At 34.3% G+C, this 25,354-nt stretch overlaps 1 protein-coding gene across 6 annotated transcripts; it reads left to right on the top strand.

The window, feature by feature from the left end:
* Nucleotides 1–1,199: 1,199 nt before the first annotated feature.
* On the top strand, nucleotides 1,200–15,458 carry LOC119640549 (restin homolog). Of its 6 annotated transcripts, XM_038038640.1 has the most exons (19): nucleotides 1,200–1,797; nucleotides 1,858–2,037; nucleotides 2,128–2,589; nucleotides 2,759–3,521; nucleotides 3,588–3,932; nucleotides 3,996–4,025; nucleotides 4,279–4,458; nucleotides 4,828–4,941; nucleotides 5,034–5,210; nucleotides 5,283–5,517; nucleotides 6,007–6,095; nucleotides 6,164–6,307; nucleotides 6,384–6,452; nucleotides 13,646–13,991; nucleotides 14,051–14,256; nucleotides 14,312–14,580; nucleotides 14,672–14,905; nucleotides 14,967–15,009; nucleotides 15,072–15,458. In XM_038038640.1, exons 4-19 carry the CDS (start codon nucleotides 2,847–2,849, stop codon nucleotides 15,201–15,203), a joined length of 3,288 nt encoding a protein of 1,095 aa, XP_037894568.1. In that variant the 5' UTR covers nucleotides 1,200–1,797; nucleotides 1,858–2,037; nucleotides 2,128–2,589; nucleotides 2,759–2,846; the 3' UTR covers nucleotides 15,204–15,458. The 6 variants fall into 6 exon arrangements, with proteins under 6 accessions (XP_037894568.1, XP_037894572.1, XP_037894571.1 ...); XM_038038644.1 differs by lacking the exon at nucleotides 2,128–2,589; XM_038038643.1 differs by having other exon boundaries at nucleotides 1,858–2,155.
* Nucleotides 15,459–25,354: the final 9,896 nt, after the last annotated feature.

Below are 25,354 nucleotides of genomic sequence, written 5' to 3'. Positions count from 1 at the left end.
TATAAAATGCTTTTTAATTGCCTATAATGTGACCTTTGATTGGTAAGAGGAGGAGGTGCATTTATGGTGTAAAATTTCTTTTGGAAAGTAAAATAATTGTTACATTAATCGAATTTCAAATACTTCGGCTCGAACGGTTCTTTTTATAATTGTGCTTAAATTAGTAAGCTGATCGGTATAATTTTTTTCGCTAAACTTTCTAAATCACTCCAACAACAGGAATTTTTTATGCAGACTTTTTCGAAATTTGCGATTTTTATTTATTTTTTTAATGGATTACATCCATTTTTAAAATTGGGCAACTCGATACTTGGAACACATTCAAAAAAAAGGTTTAGCATATTTCGTTTCGATAATTTTTGTGATTTTAAAAATTCCATAAACTTTCATAATGGTCCGGAATGGGGGAGGAGAAGCGGGTAAAACCATTATTGTCCGAAATTTGTTTCATATCTTTTGTGGGTTCCACTGAGTGGATAATTACATTTCTTGGTAAATTATATATATACCGCTCTCCGAATCGGTACCTGAACAAGGGTGAAACCGCACTCGCCCACCAAGTTTCACCAGATCGCTCTATTCTAATTTTAATTATCCCTTTTCCTGAGCTTTAAGAAGTTGAGAAGATTTTCTAAAATTTAATTTTTTTTTTTTGTAGAAGAAAGGCTTTTCATATATCCATTTTAAAAAAGCTGTAAAAGTCAATTGATATCGTAGTTAAGTATGCCTTTCGTTTCGCGTTGCTTTTCGAACCGAACTTGAAAAGATCCTAAAATCCAATAAGTAAAGTTCTAAACTATTAACAAGTATAAGTCTTAGTACATTTATGAGGTACGTACAGGCTTAAAAATAAGTCTATGCGTGCATATACATATATATTAACTTCATTTTTTGTAGAAACAAATGAGCAGATTTTTGTGCACACATAAAGAGAGCGGTTGTGCATCAATGGTTGAGCATTTCAAGAAAGAAAACTTTTTGTAATGATCGCTTTATATCTACTTCAAGCGTATATGATTTAAATATATATTTTTTTTTTTGCTTGCCTATTTGCTTCTGTAATAAACATCGATTCTAAACATTTCTTTTTTTTTTGCCACTAATAAGTGGTATTACAGGCTTTTATTTGAGCGCACTTTCCCCGAGTAGATAAGTTATACTATTGGCAGAGAATACCACATCTATTTTACATAAACATTTTAGCGGTTGCTGTTAGTATTATTTTAGCTAGAAGCAATATCGGATCATTGAGTGCAGAGTAGAACGCGTTTGAAATCGTGGAAAAGAAAAAGAAAATAAACTTTGTCTATCACATTATCAAAAACGACTTTAAAAACGAACGAGGTTATATCTGGCTTGTGGCGAAATTCTTATATTCTACATCTACGGATTCGAATCTACACTTATAACGGCTTGAAGTGGTAGTTCACCAAAGTGAACTTTATTCATTCAGATTAATTATAGGCTTTAAAAATTTTTACATTCTAATTTGTGTCTGCGCGAACATTTATTGTTTTTTTAATTGAATCCGCCTGAGTGGCCGAGTCGGCAAAGGATCTCCACTAACCGCTCAATAGTCAAGGATTCAAATCTCAAGTGCGGCAGACTTTTCAATAAAGCTAGCGCTTTAAGAGTTAATGAACTTACAATTTATTTCTCTGGCTAAACTAATCATAACAATAATAAGAGATTGAAATAATCTCAAATATATATAAAAATTTTCAACAAATTTTTGTAATTGTGTCGAAATTTCCAACATCCATCGTATCAAACTGCAAAGTACACTGTTGGTTTTAGGTGTGCACCATTTTCGTGTCGATAAATAATTTTACATCTAAATATACTTATATTTCACAGTTTAATATCAGTTGCGCTTCGCAAATTTCAAGGTATCGTCTGCAGAGGATATAATTTTAGGGTGTCGCGCGCCCATTCCCAAACTTGTTTAATGGTCTTCGATTGAGAATACAAACGTTAAGTTTCAGCTTCCTATCTGGATTTTTGGGCCGTGGAATCAACCGAATTCGAACGAATGAGGTAAAAGAGCAGATTGATCAAGCGGTTGAACAAAAATTTTACAAACGCAAGTGTAAATTTATCATAACAATTTTCTTTGGTGATCAATAGAAAAAACTAGATGATTTACGTGCCTGAGGTGAGGGTAACCTGGATTTGTTCTAAATCAAAATTTTCAATCCCTCAGAGGTCCTCGCATATTTTATTATTACAAGATAAGAGGGAAATGAAAACACAAAACCTAAAAATTCTCACAAAAACAAATGCAATAAATTTAACATGCCCATCTTACGATTGCAATAACGAAAAGATAAAAAAACAAAACAAACGATGTAAGAAATTTATACTCACGCATTATACATACAATGCATATAAATGCTGATATCTAGAGCTGCTTTGTAGCAGCCTAAAGTGCTATGTGCCTATTATACTTGTTTACTATACTGTTGAGTTGATCTCAAAGCCGGTCGGTCTAAAATAGAAAATAATTAAAAATAATAATACATATGACTGATGCTTAAGCATATGTTCGGTTCGTTCATTTGTTCTTCACAGGTATACAAATGTATGTGGGTATGTTCGTATATTCAATGCCAAATAGTTTTCAATTTTGTTCTATGTATTGTTTTTTAATGTCGCACAACAGTCGCACACAGTCAAATGCAAAAAAAACTTTTTATTTACTTTGTGTTTTCTTTTTTATCGTTTTTGTGTTTTTTGTGCCCTAAATATTTACTTTTAGACAAAACAAAAGAGTGCAAATTTCGAACTTGCTAAGGTGAGCCAGCTAGTTGCACAGTGACATTAATTGTTGAAGATATATCCAAAATATGGAACAAAATTCTGACAATGTCCCAAGTTCATCCTCATCAGTGCGTAAATCCGCTCCATCAACACGATCGTCACGGTCTCCTTCGCCCGGATACCCTACCTTCCTTACAGCATCAAAAAAATCTGATCCAAATGTACCACGCAGAGCGGCAAACTATCAGTTCGAGTGCACATTGCAAACCGAGAACAATCATCAGTCCGATAAAGTTATAATTGAAAGCAATGCACAGTCAAACACCCAAAACATATACTCTGCCCAGCCAAAATCTAGGGACTTGCGATCATTCGTAAGGCTAGATGATTGCAATCAGAGCGTAGGGTTAGTTTCTCAAAAAATGAATTCGGAAAATAGTACCACTATCATAACCACTAACTCATGTTTGCGCAACAACTTCGACAACGATGCTCGAGTAAATACAACAACAGCTTTCCCCTCGAATCTACAGGATCTTTCGTTTCAAATAAGCAGTCGTTGCTCGCATCCCTTATGTGATGCTCTAGAAAATGCAAAGGCGATAGAACAAATTCCTACAGAATACTTTGAGAAGCAGCTGCAAAAATATTCGAACTCCGACTTGCTTGTTGGAGATTCAGCCAAACTTAGTGAACAAATTAATGGAGTATTTTTAAACCGTTTGCAAGATATTGACAATAACGCGGACGGTCATAGGGACGTAAGTAAAAAAAGTGAATTGCGAGAGAAGAAAAATAGACGATTTGTTGAATATTTACGTTTCTAGTTAAAATTGATTACATACCAGGAGTGGGTGGACATACTTCTTAAAATAAACCAATCAATTATCACTAATATGGAAGAGCTGGAGTCGGAGGTGGCTGAACGTTTGCAATGTTTGCGACAAAAAGTGAACACCGATTGCCGTCGCAGCCAAAGCGATGAATTGTTAAAATGTCGCCAAGACATCAATTCTTTAATTAGGATCGTCCAGAATGCTTATCATAACGATACATGGGATTTTCAAGGTCTATCCTTCGAAACTATATCGTTGTCTCAAATACTGTGCGACGGTGAAACAGAGAGAAACGGACAATATATGCGCAACACCGATACAGTAATTGAAACGAAAGTAGGTTTAATTTCCTCATAACTTTGATTCTTTAATAAGTGTCTTTTGTATTCCAATTTGCAGAAACAACTGGGACTAGAACAAAAGCACAAGGTGTGTAGACGGTTATTTCGATCTTTAATCAAACGCGAAATTCCTTCTGTTTAACGCATAACTTATTGGATCTTATGAAAAACTTAACGTTACTTTATTCATTTAAATTATATTTGAACGCAATAAATTTTAATGACTTAAAACATTAATAAGCTTCCCCTTCTTTTTTTTCTTATGTCTCTCCCTCTCTCCTTCTCTTTCTCTATCGCTGACTCTCTCGTTTTTGTGCTCGCTTTGCTTGCTATTCATAAAGCTACACTGCAATATAAAGGCTTTGGCCGTCGAGGTTGCCGAGAAACATGACGAGATTCAAGCGCTCAAGAGACAGGTGGTGTGCATGGAAGACGAAATGCAAAATGCGCAAAAAAAAATACAACTTAAAGAAGAAATTATTAAAGAGCTGCGCAGCGACCTGAAGTGTACTAATGCCAAGGTGTATAAATCAAATCTTCATTTTTTGTTTTTTCAAACTTAAGATTTCGTGTCAAAAACTTTTTGAAACCTTAATAGAGAAAATCAAAATTCTTAAAAATCGTTTAAAAAAAAAGTAGAAAAGATTTTTTTGTGTAAAAACTAGTAAAGAAAAATTTTGACCAGAATATACGAAATTTCTATTTTTTTTTTTTTTAAATATTTTGGCTTATTGTTGTGTGTTTCCTGCTACCACTCCTGCAAATCCTTTTATAGTCATTCCCCGTTTCGTTAAACTAGTGTAAGCTAAAATACCAATCTTGTTCTCTCCTTTTGATTTCATATGTGCTTTTATTTTGCAAACTGAAAAAATCTCTCGCTCAAATCAAAGCTTGTTTCCCGAAGTTGTCTTCAAGCTAATTTCGATATGGCGCCAGTTAATTTGGAAAATCAGACAGTAGCTCGTAGTGACGCCGCACAAGGCGCCGAATGTAGTGCGTTGACGGTGAGCGATGATTTAAAAATAAAGCAGCGCGATATTTCGTTAATTTTATAATTTTTAAGAAATTATTTAAAACGCGATATTTATAATTGCAGCTAATTGGTGATTGTTGTACTCAATTAGACACCTTGAGTCGCAGCGAGAGTATAGAACAGCAAAAACTGAAAATGCTGGAAGATGAGTTAAACGAATACTTCAAAATGAATGAAGAATGCAATAAGCAAAAATTGGAAACGCATCGTAAACACTTGTTGGATATCTTTCAAAAATCGGTAGACATTAAGAAAAACTTTAGGATTTTTTTCAATTCGTTTAACTAAATGCTGTTGTCTGGGAAATTTCAGGAAATCGAAAAAATTGAAGCCTGTCGCAAGCTGGATTTTATTCGGCGCAAATTAATGGATTTGGAGGCTTCGGCTGCTGAGGCCAACTACGATTGCGATACGGGATTTAGTAGTAACAGCGAAAATGATAAAGATTTCAAAATTGTTGAGTCTGTACGTAATCGTTTGCGCAAATTGAGTGAAACAGGTTTTGAATTAAAAAAAAGGGTACAAAAATTGGAACTGGAAAATAACGGTAAGCAACCGATTAGGAATACAAAGACAAAGCCTTATTTTGAAAGGCTAAACACTGAAACACACTTTTACGCCCACTCCCAAAGAACATGCGTATATTTAAAATATAGTAAGCCAATGCATGCCTGGAAAATTTCGAACACACAGACGCATAAGATTTTCAATAAGTCAGTTTTATGTTACGTGTACTATGATCAAGGCCGCAGAAACTGGGATAATAAAGAGCTGATTCAACTTTCAATTGATGGCTCGACCTTCGAATAGGCCCGCAAAGAACAGGAAGGAATCTGTTAGCTTATAGCCTATCAAGAGGAACTTAGTTAATACGCAAACATATAATAAGCATGAGACCGACGTACAATTTCTTAACAGATGTTCACCCACGTGCGTTGCCAGTCGGTCTTGTGTTTAATGCCTATTTACGAATAATATAATTAATAAAATTTTAATTAGTTTTTTAACTAACAACATATATTGTTTGCCTTTGCAGAACTTGAAACGAGTTTAACAGCTGAAAAAGAATACTCCGAGTGCAATAGTCGAACATTAAAGCAAGTTGCTGATTTGCTATGCAGTATGGTAGGTAGCCAACATCGTATCAGTAGCTATCCAAGACATAGTTTGTATGTGATTATATTATGCTATAGATAAATAAACAATTCTCCTACACGGATATCTATAATAAAGAATGCACTATAAATCCATTTTGTGACGCTATCGTACAAATCAAGGGACAATATCAGGAACAAGAAAGTCAATTATTCCGCGCTCTCGCTTTAAAGAATAAAAAGGTCAGTACATATCAAATTTCGTAGATGAATCGACTACCAGATTACTGTCACTGTATTGCATTTTTGCCGTTAACAGATTGAAGAATTAGGAAAAGCGTTGCTTGACAGAGAAAGAGAGTACAGCGATATGAGAAGAAGTGTTATGGTAAGATTTAATGGCTCCTTTTTTTTTCAAAACACTATGTAAAATTAACATAAAAATCAGCCTTTAAAAGTTGCATTCAGTACCAGTCAGCATACAAACGACAACAGCCAGTTCTAAGTGACAATCACCTCCAAATGACATTCGCTACACAACGACGATTCTATTCATTTTTCGTACGTAGTTCTTCTAAAGAAGATAATGCCTGTACTCAATTTAATACCCGAAAGCTATTGTTTTACTTTCTATATATGAGCAGCTTTAACAGCGTTACGTATTTGAGATCCGCAACTTTAATGATTTCGTCCTTAAGTTGAAGTTTTCTTCCGGACAGTCAAAAATCTCGTGTAACGGACCATGGTTATTTTTTAAACGTTTGACTTGCGTCAAGCTTTTCAAGCTCGGCAGATAGAGCCTTTAACATGGATATTAAACGAATCTAGCATAAAAAGCGTAAAGCAGATATTTTTAACAGTTAAAAAATGTACTTATATATGTGATTTCAGACAAGAATGTACACGTGTTGCCTTAACGCATATACGTACTTACAAACGTAACATCACTTTCTAATTAATTAAGCAGAAGGCAGGAAAATAGTTCTTGTTTTTGTGTCACAGGTAATATTTTTATATGTAGATATAGTTGATAATATACTAAGATTAACATTCGTGCATTTAAGCACAAATTTGCATTCGATGATGCAAAATTGATGGAATCATAGAGTGGTATATATATGTATGTAAGTTATCGATCATAAAAGTTGTAAATTGATCCCTGTGTATCTAACATATACGATTTAAAATATGACAATTTATAAAGTGTCGAAACTAATATCCAACATATTGTTAGCCCGAAATACGATATGAATGAATAAAAGAATATTGAAGGAGAAAAAGTCGTATTCGCTTCAGAACGGCAAACTTGGTATATGCTCGATGAATGGAAATTAAGTGTCGTAATTGTACGTAAATTACCGCGTAAAATATTGACAGCGTTACCGACACATTCTTACAGAGCGCCAGCTCGATGTGCACGGCTTCAGTACACCTGATACTAAAACTCTTCTGATCACACTTATATATCTTAGAAAAATGTGCATCGTTTAATATTTTTTGGCAAGATGGCAAACTGATTGCATAAGAATATCCAATTATTGAAAGCGTGTCTATTTAATTCTTTAATTTTGTTTTTGAATCAATAATTAACGTTTTCAGTACTTACAATTATCTTGTATTCTATCGCATATCATGAATCTAAATTGCTTTTTAGGCTAATAAATAAATAAATTAGGTTTACACTTAGTACAAGCGACTATTTCTAACAGAGTGCCTGAATCCACATGCAACGCAATATGCATAACCCATACTTCTCAAAGGAGATTTGGCCTACCAACACTACATACGCGTTTAGACGTGTTATTTCTTGCAAGCGCAATAAAGAAGGCGAAACGTTCGCATTCATGTCCCTTAAGCGTTCCGCTTGGTCTAGAGCCATTATAAGACTGGCGTGTGATAGTTTTGCCGACAGTTCCAAATTTCGCGTTGAAGCTTGAAAATTTGTACTCATCTATAGCAACAATTGTCAAAGTTTTGACCGCATGTGACAAGGCACACTTGTGCACGATTCATATATGATATAAAGCATACATACTGCTGAGTATTCTTCAATTCTGGTAAATCACAACAAGCTTTATGTTTAAGTAATTATTAAAAAATTCCATAGTAATATTCTCTAGTAGTATATGTAATTTTGCTTGCATATCATTTTTATCTAGTTGCTGTTGGAGAATATAGTCTCTTTAAGTTGTTTCTTCCTACTTCAAGATGGTTAGTTAATATGTGGAGAAGTTCGCATTTTGTGTATTGACAGCAGTGTAATGTTACTAGCTCGGGTAACTCACACTTCATGCTTACATTTGCTAGCTAAGAGGCACATACGAGATTCCCAGGGAAATTAGGTGAACCTCAGATGGGTCTCTAAAACAATTCTGGTAAACGTAAATCGCCTCAAACAATTCCACACCGTTATGGTTATCTCGTTATCTCGTGTCGATAATAAAAATAAAAGGCTTTTGTCTTAAATTAAATGCAATTATAAAGCAAACACGTCCACATACGATGATAGGTATTTAATGCAGGCACAAATCTTGCGCTTATACACACATTTATTATAATATCCTTGCACTGACATGAACTGCAATGAACACTGTGTGAAGCAAATTTTCTACAGAAAGTCTTAATTGAGGCAATCTGTTATACACATTTTTTTTTGTTTTAAGTGTGCACGGCTCTCTGCAATCATGATGCCATGAGTGCAATCGTATAGATCGTTCTTCGGCAATGGAAACAGACAAAATATGGCCGGCCAAACCGTTTGCGAAAACATTTTCCCAATGAGCTTTTAAATAACAAATTCCGTTCAATAACCGAGAATACTTTAATCGATTAATTAGACAACATATTTTTGGACTCTTCACTCCCTTGGCATTTTCTTCTTAATGTTTTTTTCGTTTTTTTTTTTTATTGGCTACATCGAGTTTTTGTATAGGGACGCTCGTTTCTTTTTTTTCCTTTTTGGTGTCTCCAGCCGTGAAAGCCTACTATTTAATTACGGAACTGGTTGTGTTCTCACAATTAGAACGATTTCTCAGAAATCTGGAAAAACGTACCTTCATACCTACTCCTTAGCTTAGTAAACGCGCGCAAAACATGCGAGGAACATGCAAGGCAATAAGGCCTCTGTGGTGGCCTCCAATGGGTTAACAAGACATGGCTGATTTAAAACCAATATATTAGCGGTTATTTAAGATTTGGCCTAAGACGGACGCTTATTATTGTGTTTTTATGGTTGAGTTCCCAGTTTGAACCCCAAAGAGATATTTTCGATTTTCTACTAATTATGAATGAATCCATGATTCAGTTTGACTAGTTATTCAACTTAGCAAGACCTCAGAGTGTAGGAAAAAGTTTGAGTATAAATCTTCTAAAATATTAATAAACAAACGTAAAAGTTTAACAAAGAGAAGGAACGACAAGCAAACATAGCTAAAATAAAAAAAAAGATTTTTAAATGTTTAAAAAAAAAGTAAAATTGCAATGCGCGCGACTTCTTTGTTTGCTCGCACTAGTAATTTTAAGAGAGTAGGTTTTTTCTACGTGCACGCAAACAATACTTTTCTGTTATTTATTTAAATTCACTTATATCATTATAGATTTTCCATTAGTATGAGAATACTAAGGCATATACATAATAAAGTAAAGTTGCATATGAAGTTTAGATTTCGAAACTGCTTTCAATAGCAGAGCAAAAGAAAGTTTTTTTTGAATGCTTAAGATTGAAAGATACTCTACCCACATATAAGTTTGATACTGTATGACCATGTTATTATTCGGCGTGACTTTTCAATTTCTTTGAAAGAACATTTTAACTAAGAATTGCATTAAGCTTTTCAAAAATCATTCAATATTTTTAACTATATTTAGCTGGCGGATTTTATTAGTTTCTAAACTGGAATAATGCAATGGAAATGTTTAACAAGTGTTTTTTGGGTTCTTCTACACCTTCGTGTTTGTAATGTAGCCCGCGAGCGTAGTAAATAAATAACAAAACAATATTTTACCAATGCGATGTATATGTATGTATTATGCAGTTATTTGAAAAACGATCACAACGGTAACGATATAAAGAGGAGAAAAGTTAAGAAAAAAAAAAATAATAATAATACGTAAGAAAGCACTTCCACACACATACACGTTGGATTGGTTTTTACTCACTTAATAAAATGAATGACTGACAGAAAATGTCTTGCGAACCCGCTCATTTCCTGACTGACTTTATTCGTGACGAGACAATGCTGGTTAAACTTTAAACGGATATAAATTCAAGAAAAACTTGCAGGGTATTGTGTAGTGTTTTGCTTATCTGTAAAGAAACACAAATGCAAATAATAATAATAATAACAATAACAATAATAATAGCTATACACCCGTATATGCACAGCCATATGCATAGAAAGAACTAAGAAAAGTATAAGGAAAGTAAATAAACAACAAATTAAAAAAGTATGAAACTTTTCGAGTGTAATTAAACCTGAAATCTGAATGCCGTTCTCGCGTTCATTGCGGGAAGTTTTCAAGTGTGAAAATGATTAAATTTGCGCCTAAAAGTGTGCTTTTCATTTTGTGCTGTTTATTTCTATTTATTCAATAAGAAAAAACGAGAAAAACAAATATTTTATCAATTTAGAGCCACATTGTAAAGAGAATGTTGTTAACCCCAGTATTAGTTGAATGGGATAGAAGAAACGCAAACAGAGGTCCTTCTTCGACAATATTACATACACAAAGAGTTTTTTTAAAATACGCAAAATTATTTTCTGTAATTACATATAGCATTGAACTTTATTTAAGAATCGAATACGAATTCTAATCACTTTCAACCCACACATTTTTAACAATCCGCAAAATGTCTTATAACAATGATTGGCGATTTTAAGTAATGCCCATTGCTATGCTATTAATTTCAGATTGAAAAAGCTTTTCTTTTAATAACTCCTACTTACCCAATGACAAGAGAATGCAACGAACTTTGCATACAGATTTGTTTGATAAGTTAAAAAATCAATATATGTTCTATTTGCATAAAAACATATAGCTTGTGAATTATTTGTCGATAGGATATTTTAAAATTTATATGCATAACAACGTATATATATTTTAGGTTTACCGGCTCATATGTACGTGCCTTGCTTTCAGCAAGGCGAAGAAGTAAAAAGTTCATTTTCTGTTTGCTTTAATTTAATCTTAAGCTAGTCAGTGCCGTGGGAAAGCCCTCTACAAATCCACACATCACATCCAAAGCACAGCTCAAATGCTCTTCTCTTAAAATTAGTACATTTTCCATTTCCTTTGATGGCAAAATGTTCATTACTAACGGGCACACCCCTACTGTCGTATGCAAGTCGTACCTATAAAAAATTTAGATTTGTATATCTGCAAGCCTTTAGGCTGTTATATAGGTTAAATGTGCCAAAATGTATTTAAACACGAATATGCGAACTTGACCTGCCTTGTCTTCTATATTCAATATATGCCCGACACATATGTGTGTTAAATTATATTCATATCATATATAAATATTTTATTTACTTTCTCGCGCGTTACTTTATAAGCGCACTAATTAATAGCTTGTATTAATCAACACTAAAATAAAATTAAATGCATTATATTAATGAATTTTCTTCATAGTGTGAAAAGCGAGTTTAGCTTTAAGAACGCAGTAACGTTTGCACAAAATTAAATAAATATGTCATCATATGTAGTTATAAAGGATCCATCTAATTGTCTATAATTTTATGCAGTTTTTCAAATATATATATGTTGTGCACAATTTTTTGATTGCTTTTGCTGTAGTGAATAATCGAATGCTTTTCAATTACTTTTGCTGCACCTTGAGTACCGTATACCTATATATATATATATATATATATATGGGAAAGATGTGGTTGTTGCGTTATATGGTATTTCAACTCTAGTAATTTCACTTATATATGTAAATAGCGATAATATATGTAAAATAAAATCTATGACGAGTTTATTGGCTTCGATTCAAAGTAAGTTTTTTTTTTTGGTTTAATGTTTGTTTGTATGGGTGCTTGTATTTTGTCAAAAAAGTATTAAGAATTTCCTTTCGAGATTTTTGTCGGGGAAAAAAAATTCAACGATGGAAACTGAAAAATTGTTGAAACTGAAGAAGTTTCATTAGAGTAATGTATAAAACGTACTATTAGGGAAACGAATAGAGAGGGAGAGAGAGAGAGAGAGGGAGAAGAGAAAAGTCGTTATTAAAATTTTAGACTTGAAATGGATTACAATTTATCTTGGCCCGAAATAGTTGAATTTTTCAGACTGTTGTACAGAAGGCTACGTTTAGACACAACCTAAAACACGTTCTTACTTTTCCGAAATTAAAATTAAATAAAAATGCAAGGTAAATTAGAAATTTCGAAAAATATATGTAAAGATATCCCGCGAGAAAAGCGCCCAAAAACATGCTTAAGCAGACGTTTAAAGGTAAAGAACTTAACTTTAGATGTATATCTGATCCTCATTATTATTTTGGATATGAGGACCTTCTAGCCTTATTTTCTTCATTCTCGAAAAAAATTTTTTGGCTCAAAAACCCTTTCAATATCAAGCAGCAAAATCTAGCGATCCGCTTAGCCTGTTTCTTCTTTCCTATTTATAAAGCATATAAAACACTTGTCTTATAGATATTTCGAGTTGTTTCATGCCCTATTTAAAAGATGGCTATGGCATAATATGCCGTGTCAACCTTCCGGATAAATTAATAAATTGAAATCTCAAATTCTTAAAATTCCTGATACTTTTTTTACAGAAAACCAAGCATGTACATTTATGCATAGGTGTGGGTGTTTCGTGACCAAGTTTTTCTTTTATTGCGAATTTATTGAAACTGAAAACGATAACGACCGTAAAATGAATTTCTAATAATTCTTTAATGCATAAATTATTACACGAACATCATATTGATGTCGACGAAAAGTATTCCAAGTAATTTCGACGAAACACAAAGTTTAGAAAAACTTAAATCACTACAAACTTTTGTGCAAGTTTTTGTAAAAGAAGTTTTCATATTCATCGTATATCTCATTCACATCACATTTGTTAAAAGAGGAAGGGAGGCAGAGAGAGAGAAAGAGAGAGAGAGAGAGAGAGAGAAAGAAAGAGAAAGTAATGGTAAGAGAATGTAAATAAAGCTTAGAAAGGTTATGTCGTTTACACTTTTTTCCCGCTATTTAAGGCAGGAGACTGTCCGCACATTGTTCAATTAGAAGCGACAATAAACCACTGTCACAAACAGCAATCAGCACTTATAGCCGCCACACACGAAATCATTGACGAATTAAAAAATGATCTCGATGAAATTTCGTGTGAGACGATGATGGTGCAAGAGAAGAGTAGTGAACAAGATCAAACGGTTGAGACGAGCTTTGAAAACTCTTTAAAGGAGTTGGAAACACAAAACGATAAACTTGAATTTGCATTGAAACACAAGACACTGGAATGTGATGCCGCGTTTTGGGATTTTCACAGAAATGTGTGATTTTGAAATCGCTCGTTCTTGTCTCGTTAATTTTTGTAAATCATTTTTACGTTTTTCCATTTTGTATATAGAGCGAAAGCATGAGATGTCAACTTGAGCACATGCAGCATGCAATTGCCGAACGTGAACAGAAGATTTTGCAGCTTAGTGCGATGTTGGCTCGAGTTTCTCATAAACATCAAGGTGAGCCAATTAACGCTGTGGAATATCGTGGACCGATGCAATCAATGCAACCAATGCAACCAACGCCACCGACGACACTTTCGATGCCAATACCAGATAATAAGACAATACATTTGGAGAAGAGGGTTAAACACTTGGTCAGTGCACTGGACAGATCACGAAAAGAGGAGAATTTTCTGCGCTTAGAAACGCGGAAGCTTAATGAAGAGCTGAACGAAAGTAAGAAGAAGAATGGTAAGCGCAAGTAATTTATAAATTTATACGAATAATTGAAATTTTTTTTTTTGGAACAGAGGACTTAACTACTCAAACGAACCGTTTGGCTTCTCTGCTAAAAACTCAAGAAAATCACCGCATGGAGTTGGCTTGTAAATATGAATCGTTGGATAAGAGTTTCGAGGATCAGTCGAAAAAACTGCGCGCAGCTACCGGGCAAGTGCGTTTGCTGAACGATCGCTTTCAGTTATTGGAAAAACGTCAGTGCGAACTTAATATGGAGGTAACCATCGAGCAGTGTATTTATATAGATTAAGATAACTAAGGCTTTCTTTCAGCGCAATTTATTGCGTGAAGAAGTAATGGCTTTAAAAGAAAAAGAAGCAGTTCTTATGGGCCGCCAAAAGGCGATGGAAGAGCAATTAATTAAAGCAGAAAAGGAAATGTATACCGCTCACGATGTAGTTAAAGAGCAACAAAGTATTCTGCAGCGTTCTGAGAATAATCATAGAGAAGTGGTTAAACGTCTCCAAGAGGCCAACAATGAAATGAGACAAAAAATGTGTTCTCTTATGCAACAATATAAGAATCTTGAGGGGGAATTTGAGTGAGTAACACTTGATCTGAATTCAAGAAACTCTCCCTTTCGCTGCATCTATTGACATTAATATCAAAGTTTCCTGTTGCTCCCTTTGTAGAAAACAACGAGGTGCGTTTAATAACAGTGAGAAGCTGATTGAATCATTTCGTAAATGGAAAGATGACCAGCAAAAGACCGAAGAACGAACACGTGATACGTTCAAGCAATACGAAGATCATATACGACTTTTGCTACAAGAGAAGCAACGTTTCGTCGAACAATATCGTGAACTTCACCGCGATTACAGTGCAATACAAAGTGAATTGGATCGGATAAGAATATGCTCCATCAGGTATATTTCTAAAAAAGCAAAACGAAATTGCTTTTCACTTATATTTCTCGATATTTATCAGCATGTCTGGCTATAATCTGTCGCAAACTCTCTCCGAAAAATCGGTAAGTTCTACGAAAGTGAATAAATTTAATTCATCCCGACCATTCTATTGCAATCAAAACAGATCGAGCAGATTGATGTTATACGCCGAACAACACGTCGCCTTGAGGAACAAAGTTCTTCCCTCAAGGGAGAAGTTGTTTCAAAAATCGGTTCGTTTAGCAGCTTTAAGCAGATCGAAGAAACTTATGATTAAAAAATACTTGCCGACGCGCTGTTGCAACTATGTTTAAATGACATCACTGCGGAAACTTATGTATTTATATTCATTCTTCCACATAAACTACATAGCGTCCAAACCTAATTTCATTGGACACGAACACAAACACACATTTCTTATATACACTATTATATTATCTATTAATGTTTAGTTTTTCGTTGTTATGCAAACACTTTGTCGATACAAATGTTTATGTAGATGTTCATATATTTGATAGCCTCTTTCTATGTAAATACCCTATATGGACCTATATATTTATATCCTTTAAGAACGTATTTGTGAAACAATCCAAAACTTAGGAGAACAAATAAAGTAGTGATGTTCTCTCGCAGATGTTATAGATTTTCAAATGTAATTTTTCGCTTTTCTTATTTCTCCCTTTATTGTGTACGTAGAAAAAAAAAGTTTTCTTTGCATATACAAAAGCAAAATAAAAAATATTGTTCCGAATATTGTTTATCGTTAGCCAATATTTCTCCAAATATTCTCGGGAAAAAGTACTGAAGAGCTGTTCAGTCAGATTATTCCCCATCGTTTGAAATAAATGACGACCACGATCGCAAAGTGAGGTGGGCTCAGACCTTTCATGTGAACGGTTGAAAATGTTCTCTTAACCAGTGAAGCAACGTATGATTATTGTGATCGAACGATGCGATGTAAAATTATCCTTTTCGCTAGTCTTCTATGGGGAAACAGATGAGTATGATATGGGACTTGAGGTATGTTTCATTCAAGTTACCTGCAGAAGTATAAGCGAGCGATCCACTTCATTTACCTATCTTTTTCTACGATTTTGCCTACACCTACTCAGTCCAATTTGTTGTCATTGGCTTTTCTATTAGACGCTTGTGTTGTGATATCTGGGAAAATGCGAAATGACAGAAATGAACTCGATTATTTTACCTCACTCCTGAGATAATTTATATACGAAAATGCGACAAAAAGCGTTCGATATGCAAGCTTATTCTGCATTCGTTTCTTTTCTCTATTGAACCGTAGGACTACTGTCGTCAGAGAAACTTGCCTAAAATGAAAAAAAATTTTTTTGTTTTTAATTCTTATAGTAGTAGCCTTTGGCTTCGTGTTTTCAATTGCACCTTGTTGACGTCAATTTTAAAATAATTGATTTATCGTTTTTCAATAAGGGAAGAGAGAGTGAATTCTGCGGGATTATAAATACAATTAGTTGGGAAATAAGTTTTAATAAGTCTGAAGTAATAAAAGAGTGCAATACTCTACGGATCTGTTTTTACTTTAAATTTAACCGATGGAATCGTTGAAAAAAAGAGCCCAAACATATTTGCAACCGAAGGAATGCGTCAAGACGGGAGTCCCGTCACGTGGAGTATATCCAATTTGCGCGCCGCCTCGTTTTCGATATTCATTCGTTCAAAAGATTTTAATGGGCGGTGGATCGATATTGGTAATGATGATAATACCACTTTGGGGATTGTTTAGTATGCCGTCGTGGGCAGATAAGCACCAACGTCTTGGCAAATCTAATGTTGTCGAAGAAGAGGAGTCGCCCCCTCCGGAGACAGAAGAAGAATAAATCGATTATATTGTATTTGAAAATATAATCAAAAATAAATAAAAAGAAGATAGGGAACTAAATTACCCTAATAAACATATTTGTGTTCTTTTTATAAAAAATAAACACCAATAAATATATACAATATAAGCACGTTTGTTGCAAAACTTAATTAATAAAAAAAATAACAAAATAAAATAACAAAATTTCTCGTTTGATAACATTTAACGTCGCAGACGCGATCTGCGTTAACTTTCCTTGATATGTTCCCGTAAAGAATGCATACAATAGAAACTGATGTTGCGAGACAAAACGAATGCCTGATTTGGCATAAACGTTTGGATAACTAATGCCGACCGCTTCCAGACAGTTATTGTGCATATTGTCTAACCTTTCAGTTTCAATATAAGTGAGAAATGAAAGTGAATTGCTTTGGCTTTGTATGTTAACGTGAACAAATTTGATAAAACTCTCAACATTATGGCAATGAAAGAACCGACAGCAGAGCAACAGCATAATAAACAATAGCTATGTAGTTCATGTAATATGATTTCAATGAATTCGAGTTTCGGTGAAATTTCAAGCAATCTCTTAAACAGGTTCAGCGATGACAACGAATATTAGCGACAGCGGTAACAAACAACAGATTAAGTCCTGCCTCAGTAAACGATTGTGCGATTCGTTAAACTTGTGAAAAGTGCACTTTAACGTGTAGTTCATGTCGTCTCTGAAGGTAGCAAATCGCTAACTTTAATCCATTATCGCCGATGACCCAAATGCTTTTTCATAAAAAAATCAAAATTTATAGTACATTAAAAAAAAAGAAGAAAACGCTTATTGGAATTACGGTTTTTTCACCTTCTCTTCATTAGTATAATGCTTCGGCAGCATATTTCTTTCACACTATAATAAAACTGGGTAAGAGAAGATGCACTTCCAGCACAATTATGAACTTGCGCGTTAATGTTGATGGTAATTTTCTAAAACAAATTTATAGCCAGCGCAGGGAATTAGTGTCCAAAGAGTAGATAGACTATATTAGGTTTACTCGGAGTTGAAATAAACACACCGTACCGGTCGATTTCGTATGACTTTCTAAGTCCATTTAGGCTTGTTTGTCCTGCTGACATGTATTCTTGCGTTCAGCTTGCAGATCACAATTTTTGAGATTTTGTAATGAATTTTGGTACACTTGTTTTGGTCCATGATGGTGATGGCTAGGACAAGTTTTGTGTGCTAAGTAATCACCCTTTACAGTATTTGATAAACTAAACTAATATCGAATTACAACTAGGTAAAGCATTCCAAACATCTGAGAATAAGCGTCCACATTTGTTTACACGTTCATGTATTTGTATAAAAATTACCTACATCTGAGAATAAGCGTATAAAAATTTGCGGCCAACTGAAAATAAGCGTCTATTTTTATACTTATCATTTCTAAGGAGAGTAAAGATTATTTATATTTTTTGTCAAATGTAAGGTATGCGATTTCCTTTCCAAGAAGGATTTGCGTCTGCGGCACAAGACTGGGCAAGGTGCGGATTTCGTATCCGTTTATCCAGCTTGGATATTGGGGCGCAAGCAGCCTTGAGGAGCTGAGAAGCTGAAGAAGGGAAATGAAAAGGGAGATTATGTTCACTTTGTAAGGAGCTTTTGATGCGCATTTTCGGCATTTAAGGTCTTGTAAATTATCCAATGGGAATAATGTTTATCCTCGTTCTTTAAATAGTTTACCTTAGCGCTTGCGTCAACCATGCTGCGAATTGTGGTCTAGAGCTTTTCGCGAATTGCGAGAGTACATAACATACATAATTTTTGATATGACCAATCATTCGGGGAACGTGTTCTATTCGTGTAAAGCGGTAACGGTCCAAAACAAGTGAGAAAACAGGAAAAAGGAAAGAAATAGGGAGGTGGTGGACGCAACAAAGTGGACGTGTGCTCAATCGGTAAGTGTTATGCTTTTACTGATTGAGTGCTCACCTTACAGAAGCTGTAGATAAATGTCGGAATTGTTAAGCAAAGGTAACTTGCAAACACGTGACGTTCGCCACATGTAACCTGGGACTCATGTCAGTAGCTACTCACATTCTATTTTCCAAGCCCTTTCATTTGGTATCTGTGTCAGAGTTATCCACCTCTCTGTAGCGGATGCTATTTAGAATGTACGGAAAATTTGACTGTGCGACATTGCATTGTCATCGGAATTGCAGGCGTACGCAAAATTACAATATGATTGGGATCTGAAGTATGGGATACATATATCTGAGTGCTACACTGAGAAGGCGTTTCTTGAGTTACACGTGAAAATTATTGTTACCAGTCGAAAAAATCGCTTTTCCCTATGCGCGAGTTAAACATGGCAAATGCCTGTGCACCCTTTATATTTTACTTCGAAATTATATCTTAATCACTTTTACAATTACAGATCAAGAATGAATGAACAAATGAATGAATGAATGAATGAATGAACGAATACATGAACATTGACATAACATAGAGAAAAGTAATTGCAAGTAGCACTTATTACATTTCCACTAATCTATAAAATATGAAGGGAAATTATTACTGAAGCCCTGACTATGGAAGTAACGATGTAACTCTAAAGTATAAATGTTTCTTTATACGATCGCGAGAAATGAAAAAGGAAAAAAAAGGAAAATCGAAATCTCATGGAATTAATTTTATTCTGCAGGTGTTCTTCATCATGTGATTGATTTCCTTAAATGAATTCCTAGCTTTTTATAGCAAAAATGTTTGGTTTGATACGAATCATTCAACACTCGTCAACCATATTATTATTATTTCTAAGGTACACAGCACTGTAGATCATTTTGAAGAATTTCTTTCTTTTCTTGGTAAAATAGTATTGATAAGGACTGAACGCTATGCCAATTCCTGTATAAAATTATTATAAAAGATCTTATGCTCTATGTGTTTTTACTAAATTTTCTTTTTCCAAAAAATTGATGGTTTTGCCTTAAGATTGAAATTAGTTTTTCTACAAATTGACTGCAGGAGTAACTAGTTTCCGAGAATGATTCGATATTAATAAATTCCAATGATCATTAAAATGTTCGACTGATTTCTTGCGCTCCTTTGACTGTCTGCCGCGACTAAACTTAAAAAAAAATGAAATGAAATCAAAGACGTCGCTTTGAGTACACATACCAATTAGAATTCGATTAGAATGCTTTCGAAAATTTCAACGTTACGTACGGAATGGAAAAGTAAATATAGCCGCAAATAATCAAGTCATTGCATTGCACTTTCCATCGCATCGCAATATCATAATATATTTATTATGAGGATATCCAAGCGCACATAATATACAATACAATAAACCCTTTAAGCTTGCAAATTGGATCACGTTTAAAATTCTAAATTAGCATGAAGCTGTACTTGTGCATCGCTTGTCGGATAATAAAAAAAAATGTCGTAATTGAAAATTATAAAAAAAAAAAAAAAAATGGGGGGATGAAAATAATCGAAAATGCAAGAGATCGATTGCACATAACATACGCTTTATTTACTTCCCGGTATACAAATTTTCCTATTTATTATACAAATTTTAGTTGGCGGTTGCAAAATTCATTAATAATACATTTTAACTGCTAGCTCACTAACCATGAGAGAATGAAGGTATCTTAATTTTATGATCGCATTCGTGGTATTTCATATACAAAAAGATAAATAAATGAAAAAAATCCTTACCAATCGGTAAGCTTGTGCTTATTTAATTGGCAAGAGATTGGAACAGGGAATTGAAGTTTAATTCATTTACACAAAGTTCAGACACTAAGCTAAGCGTGTTCCAATAGATAAAAAAAGAACGAAAGCATTTCAAATGTCCAAACACTTTTCATCAATAAGTTTCAAAATTGCTCGTGTTTGCTGATTGATACGATCCGGATTGAAATTTTTTCGATTATAAAATTTAATCCTTTTGTATACAGTCAAAATATTTTAGTCACTATACCAGATTCGAGTTTATCGTATGATATTTTTTTATCGAAACATGACACATCTACAGGTGATAGGTATTAAAATGTTCGACGCAAATAGTATTCTGCACATTATTTATCTATTACTTCTTTCTCCGAAAATTGTGAGCAGCAGCGGCTTTTCTACGATATGCACTACTGAAGAATGGGTGTATGGTATATTTAGGCTATCTTTCGTAACATTCAAAAAACACATACACACATACAGTATGTAAATGCTTGATTAGCGGAAGGTTCATTGTTGTTATGGTGCTCGCATAATTCGCAAAAATTAAGATAGAAAGTCAACGTCTAAAGAGATTAAAGGTGGAGGCGGGTCCGATACGCTTACACCGATATCCATAACCAGAAAATCACTACGTCTTACGTACGAACAGTTGAAAATTATTCAATTATTCAACAATATCTGCAAGCGACGTAAACGGCCCAAAAATAACTCAAAGCCTTACACTTTTTGTGTAACGCTTTGGGACGGACAATATCAAGGATTCGCAACGAGCTAGGCGCGTCACTATTTGACTAGTTCTTCATACCCAACAATTAAGTGGAGCAGGTTATATTCACATTTTGCCAATCACTTCGCAATAAAGTATTCGAAGCTTCTATGAAGATGAGAGGTATGACCGTTCCTTCGCTCGCCTGTCTATGGAAAATGTTTCCTCGATGGCATAAATTAAGATAACACGCTCAAATTTGGAGTATCGGAAGTTGCTGCAAGCAGGTTGATACAAAACAAAAACAACAAAAAGAACAAAAGCCAAGAACGCCTCAGTTAACAAAAGCAAAGAAAAAAATTGTTTTTTTCGTTCATGACTTACGTATTATAAAGGATACAATGGCCGCTCCTACTTAAAATTATGAAGTATTAAACTTTCGTTTTCTCGTTTCTTTGTTTTTGTTTTTAAGATAAGTCTGGATGGCGTAAAGGTTTCGGTCACAACCGCATTGCACTTTCTTACTTTTTTTGTACTTTTTGGGCAATACGAGATCATTACAATCTAAATAATCATAAGCACGGCTCAATCAAACAGCAAATATCTATACGTACACATACACTTGCAAATCTATAGATATATTGTTTATTTTTTTTTTTTCATTTTATGTATTCACCCACTTTTGGTGGTGCGATGTGAACAATTCAGCAAATTATTATGATTATTGTCTTTGTCACGTTGTTGTTGGTGTTATTATTATTATTATTATTGTTTTTGTTGTTGTATTCATTCATTGTTTATAGTGTATGTGTATGCGATTATTGTTGCTGTTGCCGGCAGCATGTTATTATTATTGCATGTCACCACTTATATTTCATTATTTTTGTACTCAGCTTCATCGTAAGCCGGTATAATAAAACTTTTGTTAGGATAGCCGTATCAAAAAATTTGCGCTAAAGTGTAAATAAAGAACTTTCTCGATTAATGTCAGATTGTAACTTGATTTAACCATTACGTTTAAAGTAATTATAATTTCTAAATAAATGATCAGCTCTGATTATCTCGTCCGATGTTGCGCACATGACGCGCATGAGTTTTACATGACGAAGGGCTAAATAATGTAAAAACACGACTTTCGGAATTATGTTAATTTAATAAAAAGTTTAATTTGAACGAAACTCGTTTACACTAAACGAGCTAAGAAACTTACGGTTTAGTTGTTTATGCGACGTACTTGTGATGGTTGATATGGAGTTAAACTCGAAATTCGTAGAGAAAAATTTTCAATATCCATTACTTGCTTGGCTTATAACTGTTGATGATAATCTTTAGTAAAGTGTAATAATAATTATTATCCTATTCTCCGTCTGCCGACAAAAGAAAAACGTTGTTGCATGTACTTTGAAAGGACTAAATTTGTAACCCATTAAATTTACCGGCTCTCATATATGTTATATATGTGCGGCATCACCTTCATATATATCCTTTCATTTAACTTTGTTTTCATCGAACAACTATGCCTGGCAACGTCACTCGAAGTCAAGAACTAAACTACGATGCCTTGATAAACTAAGAGGTTACTAAGGTTCAGAAGGAGAACTTCGGAACCGTTACTACTTGTCGTAGCAAATCATCTGTTGGTGATTCGTTCGTTTTTGGATGAAAAGGCAGAAATTGTATATTGGCAGCGAAAATATAAAAAGTTGGGCTAAAGCCAACGGAGCGTAGAATAAGTAAATGTGGGAGAGTTACAGTACTTCAAAAAGCAGTCCACTTAGCAGAGACTGTTTTCTCGTTTCGTCGGTTAAAGGTAAAGCAAAAGTGCCTAATAATTCACTGTACGTCATTTAGACCAGAATCGAAACAACATTTGTTTTCAATTGTACGCTAAGCTACCTGCCAAACCATAAGTTACTCCGCGAACAGCGAGTCACCGCTGCCGCATTTGCTATAGTGTTTATAAAAGGAACTTATGAATAATATTCAATAAAATTTAAGAGTTGCGTATTCTTCAAGTGTTTTTCGCTTAAAGTCCAAACGAAAATAAGTTTGTGATTATCGTGGCAAGCCACGAGTTTTACTCGGTCCAAGCCGGTTTGCTACATTACACATGTGTACATTACGTTTGGCTAGACTGAAATACATGAAAAGGTAACCATGTGCGGTGTTTGAAGTGTAGTGAAGTGTAGCGGCTAGTTGAGCGCACCTTATGGTAATTGTATTAAATAAAATCGGTTCAGCCGAATGAGTGAGCGGGTAGGGAAAGCTTCGCAACTAAGAACTCAATGGTCCGGGACCCAAATCTCTAATGCAATACAGTCTAGCATGTGATCTCAGTTATCCGGCAGCGTTTCAATCAATACTTTGAATATTTACTTGCCATGCATACAGACAATGAAGAAATGAATAAAATCGGTTTTTGGCAATTATACAGAGATAATCAGCTCAAAGCAGCTGATTTTCGAGAGACAAATCAAAAAAAGAAAGTTTTAAATTTCAAAGACAAAGGATAACGTTTATAATTGGAACAGACTTTTCTCGAATTAAGACCCGATTTATTTTGTTCAACTTGGAATGGCAGCTTTCCTCGCACAAAGAGAGGAGTGAAAGGGCTCAAATTTACTTAGAATTCTTTAGTAATCAACAACGTATTAGCATTATGATCTATTTTCATGCTTTGTATCTATTTGATAAGTTGAGTATATATTCCACTATGAATATAACAATCAGACGTACGCTAACCCCATTTTTTTCGAACAGTTCATCGATGAAAATTTACATAATTTCCGGATAGTCACATACGTTATGTGTGTGGCAATCATTGTTAAAGAATATACAATTTTCTGCCAATGACATCGCAAAATCAAATGTAAAAAGCGTTTGATTATTATTCCGCCCAGCATACACCTACGAATTGATCAAATTTAACTGAAGGGACGTAAAGCTTTAAAAATAGTGACATGACATTTCGTGCATTTAGTACAACGTACTGTACGTATGATTAGAATAGATTTGAGTAGTAATTAAGAAAGGACAAAATAAAAGCAAATTTTGGGTTGCAAGAGTGGGAGTAAGTATATTTATATGACATGAATAGTGAACAACGAATGAAAAGAATGTTATAATCAGGCAAGGCCGATATCTAGGTCGATATATAATTTTCAGGTTCACTTAAAAAAAAAGCAGATCTTGTTTTCATAAAAAAAATTCACTTTGCAAGAGTATTCTTCTACGAGAGAGTGTTCGAACAATAGAGCAAAAGACCACCGTACAAAACCTTAAGAACAACTATTTGTTATAAGAAGTTGTGTAACGTATGCAGCCCGGTTCAAAATGTATACCTATTCCATACGAATGTCTCACGTTCTTTTAATATTCTAAAATGCAACTTAGCACCGATTTTCATCGAGATATGTGAAAAATACCAAATTTTTTCTATACCACGACCTTTTATAAATAAGACACTGTATGGGGAGCGAATTAAAATCGGTTTTCGCCAAAAAATTTTAGTGCACTCAAGTTCTCCGTAGCGAAGATTTAAAATGTATATTGAGCACATCGGAGCATGGGCAGGTACCGGGCGAACAGATCGACACAAACTTAATATATCTCAGTATCACAAGTTAAATATGTTTATAGGAAGAAGGGAAGAAATCCGACTCCTATTACGGTTATTACTATATATCAAATACGTAACTTGTCTCGCTTTTTCGATGGTTTTCGACTTCCGTCTACCGGCATGCGGATGAATTACGTACAGCCTATTAGATCTTATTCAGGCGTACGTCTACAATGTTTATGTCATAATAGCAAAGACATGAGTTTACTGACGATACGATATTTTGCAGAGGATAGTGAAGCACATTTTATTAAATATCGTTGACCTTCACTCAGAGAAAGACGCTTTTGATAATAAAGGTCTACTAATGAGCTAAACAAATTTATTACATTCGGTCAAGGTGGCCTGAAACGCAATATTCTACATGAAATATGATCGATCATACTCATAAAAATTAAATGTGTTGTCAGCCGCGTTTGCTGTCTGATTAAAGAGGACTGGGCTAGAATTGTGGTTTTGTAAAGGACACATTTCTGGGAACATTTGTAATACACTTAACGTGTTCCTTTGGATATTTTAACATTATTGAATTGGTC

Source organism: Glossina fuscipes, unplaced genomic scaffold, assembly GCF_014805625.2.
Source record: "Glossina fuscipes isolate IAEA_lab_2018 unplaced genomic scaffold, Yale_Gfus_2 121, whole genome shotgun sequence".
Lineage (NCBI taxonomy): Eukaryota > Metazoa > Arthropoda > Insecta > Diptera > Glossinidae > Glossina > Glossina fuscipes.
Note: the sequence above shows the minus strand (reverse complement) of the source record. Positions and strands in the feature narration are given on the sequence as shown.